General features: G+C 35.9%; 2 protein-coding genes and 1 non-coding gene across 14 annotated transcripts in view; 2 read left to right on the forward strand and 1 right to left on the reverse strand.

The window, feature by feature from the left end:
- Positions 1 to 6,037, forward strand: part of LOC105158467 (putative pentatricopeptide repeat-containing protein At3g23330) — a 7,000-nt gene extending 963 nt beyond the window's left edge. For 2 of the 12 annotated variants that reach the window (XM_020692259.1, XM_020692267.1), the window contains exons 2-9: positions 609 to 3,509; positions 3,791 to 3,899; positions 4,344 to 4,423; positions 4,515 to 4,564; positions 4,841 to 4,888; positions 5,585 to 5,662; positions 5,842 to 5,895; positions 5,977 to 6,037. In XM_020692259.1, the coding sequence (XP_020547918.1) occupies positions 718 to 3,156 (2,439 nt within the window). In that variant the 5' untranslated portion in view covers positions 609 to 717 and the 3' untranslated portion in view covers positions 3,157 to 3,509; positions 3,791 to 3,899; positions 4,344 to 4,423; ... (3 more) ...; positions 5,842 to 5,895; positions 5,977 to 6,037. Of the gene's footprint in view, positions 1 to 608; positions 3,510 to 3,790; positions 3,900 to 4,343; positions 4,424 to 4,514; positions 4,565 to 4,645; positions 4,889 to 5,584; positions 5,663 to 5,841; positions 5,896 to 5,976 lie in introns of all 12 variants that reach the window. The other 10 variants (XM_020692263.1, XM_020692260.1, XM_020692266.1 and 7 more) reach the window with 10 other exon arrangements.
- LOC105158470 (serine/threonine-protein kinase tricorner) overlaps positions 1 to 6,118 on the forward strand; it is a 20,137-nt gene extending 14,019 nt beyond the window's left edge. The window contains exons 14-15 of the mRNA XM_020692272.1: positions 5,849 to 5,895; positions 5,977 to 6,118. Coding sequence (XP_020547931.1) covers positions 5,849 to 5,888 — 40 coding nt within the window. The 3' untranslated portion in view covers positions 5,889 to 5,895; positions 5,977 to 6,118. The remainder of the gene's footprint in view (positions 1 to 5,848; positions 5,896 to 5,976) is intronic.
- Positions 6,489 to 6,562, reverse strand: TRNAT-AGU. The gene has a single exon. It is a non-coding gene; the product is annotated as a tRNA-Thr (tRNA).

Below are 9,002 nucleotides of genomic sequence, written 5' to 3' on the forward strand. Positions count from 1 at the left end.
ACCGGGTCAAACGTGCCGACCCGCTCCTGTGGGTTTTAGACCGGGCCGGTGCGGGGTAGAAATAAGCCGGGGCAGGTCTTGGGTCCTCGCTGGGTGGACCCGCCCTGTTGCCACCCCCTGTTTAGTCCTACTACTATGTCATCCAAATCAAATAGTACATTTGTATAGTTAAATGATAAAAATTTGAGAAAGATAGATAAACAAAGAAAAAATAAAATAACACAATTGTTTGGTTTGTCAAAAGTGAGAATCGTGAGACAGACGCTTGTTCTATATTAACATTCAAGTATTTACAATGAGTGATGAATTTATATTTTTTAAAACCGCAAGAACTCAAAAGAGTATATACACAAACACTGTCGCCAAATAAAATAATATAATCTCGTTGCGCTTCACTTTTTTTTACCATGATTAATTATGCGTAATATTCTTTATTAAGAACCTTCTTTTTTCCTTTTCTATTTTTATCATAATGATAACAAAGTGTATGTGCACTTCATATCAAGTCAGAACAACATCCTATTTATGCGAAGTCAATTCGCTAGTTTTACATGCTTAAGTTCACTAAATCATGTCTTGTAAGATCCATTTTACTGTCTTTTATACAGTTACTGGGCGCCACCATCGTGTAAAGGTTTCAGCTTGGCATTTGCACAAACATCTGTATACATGTAGGTTCATTCCAGAAACTAGCCAAAAACTCTCTCAAAAGATCCCATGAAAAACCCTGTTCAAACCTTGAAGATCCTTTTGAACAATCCCTCTGTCATCAAAACGAGCTCCCAAGCCAAACAACTCCATGCCCATACCATCAAACTTAGAGGAGGAGGCATTTCGTCTCCTGAATTCACTACTACTATTCTCTCCATCTATGCCAACTTTAACCTTTTGCAAGAGTGCATCTCACTCTTCAACACATACCAGTCACCTCCCCCAACCAAGGTTTGGAAATCCATCATCAAATGCTGTGCTTCCAGTGGCAAGTTTGTGGATTCCGTGACTTTTTTCAAGAAAATGAGGGCTTTGGGGAAAATCCCAGACAGGAATGTCTTCCCTTCTTTGCTGAAAACTTGTACCCATTTGAGGGATATGAGGTTTGGGGAGGCTGTGCATGGATGCGTGGTCAGGCTTGGTTTGGAGAGCGATCTTTTTACTGGGAATGCGTTGATGAATATGTATGCAAAGTTGGAGTCTTTGGATGCTGGGAATGTGTTTAATAGTGGTTCTGAACTAAAAGGAACATTCAGATTCAACAAAGATGTGAATCAGACTGAAAATCCACTTGGATTTCTACAAGATTCAGGAGAAACAGTTGAAAACTTCAGTAAAGAGGTTGACTGTTTGAAGGAAAACATGAGAAATGAGTTGGCTCATAGTTGTGGAGAAAACAGGGTTTTTGATTGTAGGAGTGATTTGATTGATTCTGGTGGTTCATGCGATGTCAACATATATGGAAGGCGATTGACAACTGTTCATCAGAAAGCTATTTTCAACGATATTGTGAAGAATCAGTTGGATGACAGAGGTGGGAAGATAGAAGTTGGTGGTAGTTCAAAGGAGAAAAAGAAGGGAGCCTTTCCTGCAGATAGTGTTAGGAAAGTTTTTGAAACCATGCCAGTTAGAGATGTTGTCTCATGGAACACAGTTATTGGAGGACATGTGGAAAATGGGATGCATGAGGAAGCTTTGTTGGCATTGAGGGAAATGGGAAAGGCAAACCTGAAACCTGATTCTTTCTCTTTGTCTAGTGTGCTTCCAATCTTTGCACAGTATGTTGATTTCATGAAGGGAAAAGAGATTCATGGATACACCATTAGACATGGTTTTGATGAAGACATATTTATTTCAAGTAGTTTGATTGATATGTATGCAAACTGCACACGATTGGAAGACTCATACAGGGTTTTCAGTTTATCTCCTCACAAGGATAGTGTTTCATGGAATTCGATAATCGCAGGTTGCGTCCAGAATGGAAGTTTTGATAATGGATTAAAATTGTTTAGGGAAATGTTGATGGCTGATATTGAGCCTGTGGCTGTTTCATTTTCAAGTATAATGCCAGCCTGCGCGCATTTGACAACATTATGTTTGGGTAAGCAGCTCCATGGCTATATTATTAGGCGGGGGTTTGATGATAATGTCTATGTTGCTAGCTCTCTCATGGACATGTATGCAAAATGCGGTAACATAAAGATTGCAAGGTGGATTTTTGATAAAATGGAGGTTCAGGATACTATTTCATGGACAGCCATGATAATGGCATATGCATTGCATGGCCATGCCCCTGATGCCATTTTGTTCTTCGACAAGATGGAGATAGAGGGAGTAAAACCTAATTCTGGATCCTTCCTTGCTATTTTGACAGCTTGTAGTCATGCTGGATTGGTTGATGAAGCTTGGAAATATTTCAGGAGTATGACTCAGAATTATGCTATTCCACCAGGTGTAGAGCACTATGCTGCTGTCTCAGATCTTCTTGGTCGAGCAGGAAGACTAACTGAAGCTTATGAGTTTATCTCTAACATGCATATTAAACCAACAGGAGCAATTTGGTCCACCTTGTTGTCTGCTTGCCGAGTTCAAAAGAATGTTGAACTGGCTGAAAAGGTTGCCAAAAATATGTTCATAATTGATCCTCATTATGTGAGTACTTACGTTCTCTTATCCAATGTTTATGTTGCTGCTGGAAGATGGAAAGATGCAGCAAAATTGAGGATTACTATGAGGAAGAAAGGGATAACGAAGAAAGCAGCTTGTAGCTGGATTGAAGTTAAGAACAAGGTGCATGTTTTTGTGTCAGGGGATGAAAACCACCCAGATTATCCACAGATAAACCAGGCACTGCAAGATCTTATGGAACGGATAGAATTGGAAGGTTATATTCCAGACACGAATGTGGTGCTGCATGATGTTGATGAGGAGCAAAAAAGATACGTGTTGTCTGCTCATAGTGAACGACTTGCAATAGTTTTTGGTGTCATTAGTACTCCTGATGGAACAACAGTTCGTGTCACCAAGAATCTGAGAGTATGCGTGGACTGCCACACTGCCACGAAATACTTGTCCAAGATCCTAAAGAGAGAGATCATTGTTAGAGATATTGTCCGATTTCACCATTTTAAGGATGGAAAATGTTCCTGTGGGGATTATTGGTGAGAGCAGTGTTGGATTTCATCAGAAAATACATTTCCATCTCCTACTAAAAAGGCAGGAAGGAAGATCACTGGTCAGGCAGTGTAAGAGCTGCTCTATTTTATGTTGTATGTTCCATCCATATCGCAATTCTATTCATTAAATATGCCCTTTGGTGATATAAAATTTGCTTTCTCTGGTGCAAACTCACGGATTATTTTTCCTATTAGTACAGTTATAAAATCTTGAAAGAAGTATGCCACCTTCAGGATGATAAAGGTTGCATCTTCAAGTGCTCGTGCTGAAAGTACGAGATGCGCCTGAGTGTTCCATAGGGGAAAAGGCCGAAAAGGAAGAAGGGCCCTAGCTTGCTTTAGGTCTTTCCCTTCCCCGGATGTGGAATAGTTTTCCTGAGTCTGGTCCTAGTTGAATAGTTCTTACGATATCAAAACTCATAGTACATAAAAATCAGGCCTAGCTTAAAAGACCTGCTTGAGAGTAAGATAAATTTTCTTACTGTCGCCATTGAAGGGTCATTTGTTGTTGATCATTTTCAGGAGGAAGTGGGAGTTACTCTTGAAAAATAGAATAAAATGGAATAAAATCATTTCTATCATTGCTTATCTTCTCGCTTAAATTTTTGGTTAATCCATGGTAGGAATTGGGCATTTCAAACATGTAGCATGGATGATCATGCTTGAGGAAGCACTGCAATCCTGTGAAGAGGGGAGGGATTTGACATTCTGTCATTGAGACAATTTTTTTAGGTGAAAACATTAGGTTGATATTTCCTGTAATTAATTTATATCTTTTGTTGTTACTTTTATAATATTTTGTTATAAATTAAAATCCTTAATTAATTTATTGAACTTTTTATTTTATGGCATTCTATGCAAAATTATCATTTTTGAAAAAAATCACTTGCACATGTCTATTTCTCTAGTTGTTTGGAAAATCTAAGTAAGCTAAAACTTTATATCTTTAAGGGAAAAAAATATTTAATCCTTTAACGATTAGTCCTTTAAGGGAAAAGGATTATCGTCCCAAGTATCCAAATACTTGAAACTGTACTTCTGATGATGATCTTCGGTAAGTAGTTAGTACAATGCAAGTACCAATATAAGAGATTCCATCCTCTCTAGAAGAATGTTACTAGTTGTAGGGTCAGGGCGTAATTATGATGTATTCTCTGCAATAATCTTGTGTTGTAGGCCTATTCAACTGTTGGTACCCCTGATTATGTTGCTTCAGAAGTTCTGTTGAAGAAAGGATGCGAAATGAAATGTGATTGGTATGTGGTCTGTGGATATTTTCCTTTTCATCTGAAGAAAGATTTAGTTATTTATCTGATTGGACTCTCTGGATCATGCGTCTATGCCTAGGTGGTCTCAGGGGGCTATCATGTATGAGATGCTTGTCGGATGAAATTAAGGTGCTATGCGTCGTTCTATTTGAATCTTTTGAAATGCTTTATAATGTTCAGCAGACAGTTACCTGTTCACCTTCTTTCTAGGCTCTCCCATGGTTCGAATGCATTGAGTGGAATAAACTATATCAGATGAAAGCTTCATTCATTCCAGAAGTTAATGAGGAATTGGATACTCAAAACTTTGAATAGTTTTAAGAGGATTTCTCCTTTTTAAGTTTAACCTATTTTCTCCCATCCTCCTTTTTTGGCTACTTTTCCTCATATTCTCATCTTTTGCAGACTGACAATCAAGTTCCTTCAGCAACAAAATCAGGTCCCTGGAGGAAGGTGGGTGAATACTGCTATTAGCATTTCATGCTGCCAATCTGTTCCCTTAGTCTGAAATCTTGAATGTCCACTTTATCCTCTGCAAATTGGAAAATCTAGTTCGTGAATAATGCAGCAGAAAATTTGGTTAATGTAATCTTCATGGTGATGTGTGCTATGGGCTTTTGGTCCCTGACAAAATGAAGTTGACAACCATTAATATGGCAATCTGGAGTTCCTAAAGCAGTATTGATAGGCATCAATATCTAGATGTTGAGTGTTGCAAGTTGAGTCTTCTTCTCAGTCAAATGTATAGCCTGCATTAAAACGCCGAGTGACCAAAGATAAGCCTGTTTGAATAAGTAGGAGAAGCTTGACAAGCTGGCTGATATGGTAGTTGGAGGTCATGCTACGCGTTCTGGTAACAGCAACCAGATAAATAACGTTTTGCAGCAACAGCTCATGTTTTGTGTACTGTGACGTGAAAATAACACTTAGCATGAATTGAACACAGATTGGAGAAGTTAATCCCTTTTCTTATATGTTTATGAGTTTCTTTCGAGTTTTCCGTCTTGTTGTCTGGAGAAATGATTTATTCAGTTGATCATGGAAGATACTTTCTAGGCACAGTTTATTCATAAGCGAAATCATCTCTTATTTCTAAGTGAGTTTCTGATGGTGTAATCAGATCTGATTATTTTTGTTGTCATTCCGCAGATGCTTACATCCAAGGACGTCAACTTCATGGCTTACACCTACAAGAACTTTATAACTGTTAATGACCAGGGATAGTAGGTATGTTTCATCTTGCTCTTCCACATGCAAACTTTTCCACATAGCCTGGTTGTTCCAATTGATCATCATTACAATTTCTACTGAGTGGATCATATTTTAAAAGAAATGCAAATTCATTCTTGATGATTCTAAATTGACAATCAGTAGAGGTCACAAAATGCCTTTCTTTCTACCACCAGCTGAGCGGAAGAAGAGCAACAAACCCAAGAGACCTACTGTGAAGTAGCTCTTCAGTATGATCCTTTCCCCCTCTCTCCTAATATGCGCACGTCTTACGCACATCATACAAACAAACTAACAACGAGACACTGCAGCTAACAGATGAGGAGTCAATTTCAACATCCACTCAACAAGACAAGGAAGCTTCCTTCATCTTCTACCTCCAAAATTAGATACCTCAAAACAAGGTGAACACTAAAGCTAACCAATCTGTTGGTATCATACGCATCCGAACGGGGCTTCAAGTTGTTTCGAAGCGAGCAGGTCTCCTCTCTTCATCTGGGAGTGCTACTGTAAGTATGTTTCCATGGCAGAGGCAGTTTCTCAAGTACATGTAATCGATTGATTACAGGAATTCACTCATTTCCTTGGTGAATTACCATTCCCTTTGTACCCTCGTGATCTGTATGAAATTCTTGAAATAATTGACAATGTGTTTCGTCTATAATTTAAGTATGGGGTCTCTTAGGTAATTTACTCAGTGTCTAACATCTAACATTCTTGATTGGAGCTAATTATTGATTAAAAAAAAAGCTCACAAAATTTGGCCTCCTTGGGAAAAAAGATATACATAAACTGTAAAACAAAAAGAAAAGAAGAGGGGTTTTGCTCTTGTTGAGAGTCGAACTCAAGACCTCCCGCTTACTAAACGGGTGCTCTAACCAACTGAGCTACAAGAGCTGTTGCGCTAATGTAGATCTGTTCCACATTCAAAGTAAAGTGAGCGAAAACCCTTCAGAAATCCCCTCACTTTCTCTCAATGTATTTTCTCTTAACAATTGTCAGTTTGAATTTAAATTCATAGGCTACAAATTCTTTTACTATAATCGTTATTTTCTTGGCGGCGTTGATATGATGTAGGGCAGTCACAGGTTCAAAATAAACTCCTATAGCTTCAACATTTGCAGGCTAAATATGTAAACCTCAATATTTAATTTGAAGGATTTTTTTTAATTATTTTCCAGGCTCAAAATTTTTTGTTCAATTTGTATATAAATTTTTTAGTGCGTGGATTACAATGATTTTGACTTGAGTGATGGTTTTATGAACCTTGATTATTTTTTTTCCTTTTATTTTTCTGTGCTTTTTTTTTTTAAGAATAATTACACTCTCTTTCCCAAAATTTGGTGTAATTATACGTAAATTTATTATATTTTGAAAAATTACATTTGGCACCCTCAAAATTTGCTTTCATTTGACAAATAAATTATTTCGTTAGTCAAATTCCAACAAATTTATTGATATTAACAAAAATATTGGTTAAAATTCTATATTTATTTCTGATTAGCTTATTACTAATTCATTGTAGATCAAATAAATATTTTTATGATCAAATTGTCTTCATACGCCTTTGCACGTTAATGCATGTAGGGAGGTATATTTCACGATTATATTGATAGTTTTAGTTTGAAAAAAATATTTGACTTGCAATAAGTCATTAGTAATCAGTCAACTGAGGATAAATATTAAGTTTCATTCAGTTTTTTTTTTAATTTTTTTACTAATATAAACAAATTCAGTGAGTTTTGACTAATGAAGGACCTATTTGTTAGACGAAAGCAAACTTTAGGGGTATTAGATGTGATTTTTTTTTAAACCATAGGAAATCTACGTGTAATTGCACTAAACCTCAAGGGAGGAGAGTGTAACTATCCCTTTTTGTAAAATGATAATTATATAGATGATTACATCAACATATTGATAAATTGAGCAATATATTAATTCAACCAATACACAATATGACTAAGAGCAATAAACACATTATAACAACTCATATAAAATGAGATAAATACTTATATATTTAATGAAACTCGACCGCATAATCTTGAATTTGCTCATAAAACCTTAACCATTAGGACACTAATGCTTCTTATTTGGTGCTAATGACCCTTGATTATAGAAAGTTTTATGAACAAATTATCAAATATAAATACTATAAATTATTTTAATCATAATACCATAAAGAAATATGCAAAATAACACATCTTGGGAGGGGGGAGGGTTCAAAACATGCGATATCATTAAATTAATCCTACATAATTATTATAAAACAAAAACAAATATAAAATATCCATCAATATCAAACTCCAATTCTTCCCCAATCTCATCATCATCATCATCATCATAATTAAGATTTGTATCATCATCATCATCATCATTGCTAAGCTTCAATCTTCATAGCAACTATTCATTGACTTCATTGGTCTCATCTAAGGCAATTGAATCAATGGTATCACGGGAATCATACCGCCGCCTTGAAGCTCTATTGTATTTGATATAAACCAAATTATTTAAATGCTTGTACTCCAGCCTACTTTTTCTTTTGCTATGGAGCTGCATAAAATTCAATATTATTTTTTCATAAATTTTGGATAAAACATACATTAAATTGTTATACTCAAACATTAGTAACTTACATTTTCAAACATATTCCAATTTATTTCGCAACCAGATGAGCTACAAGAAAGACTCAGGACTTTGATTGCATATATCTGAAAATTGGAGTATACGATCCAAGTGTTGACCACCATTCAGCTAGCAATTCAATAAATCCAAAACTCAATTAAAAAAAAACTAAAATATTATAAAGAAAGATAATTATTGTAATTGAGTTAAAATATCAATGTTTATTATCTGGAGCACTCGTGGTTCTTTGTCTAATTGCCATAGGGATACCAAAAAAACCCTTGGGCTTTCTTATACAGTGCAAGCTCCTCAACAAATTTATCTTGCACTTCACCACTTGGCAAAGTTAGAAAGGCAGTGGCAAATCTAGTTTTTGTAGGCTTAACCATACCTCTTTTGGCAATGAAATCCCTTAGCATATCTAAGAGTGGCGACTTATTATATGTATAGCTGTTAATCATCATAGCTTGCTCATATTTCTTCTTCAAATTTGAAATTTTGAACAAGTCTTCAAACATTAGATTTATGCAATGAGCTGCACAAGGGATTTAATACAAGTGCGAATATTTTGCTTCTAAAAAAAGATCCTGTGCATTGAAATAATATCAAATTAAAAAATAATTTATATTGATTTCTTTGATGTCATAGTTGATACAACATATGAACCTTCACCAGACGCAGAGATATTGCGTTTACAACTAGCAATATTTTGTTC

The sequence above is a fragment of the Sesamum indicum genome, linkage group LG3 (assembly GCF_000512975.1).
Source record: "Sesamum indicum cultivar Zhongzhi No. 13 linkage group LG3, S_indicum_v1.0, whole genome shotgun sequence".
In the NCBI taxonomy this organism is placed as follows: domain Eukaryota; kingdom Viridiplantae; phylum Streptophyta; class Magnoliopsida; order Lamiales; family Pedaliaceae; genus Sesamum; species Sesamum indicum.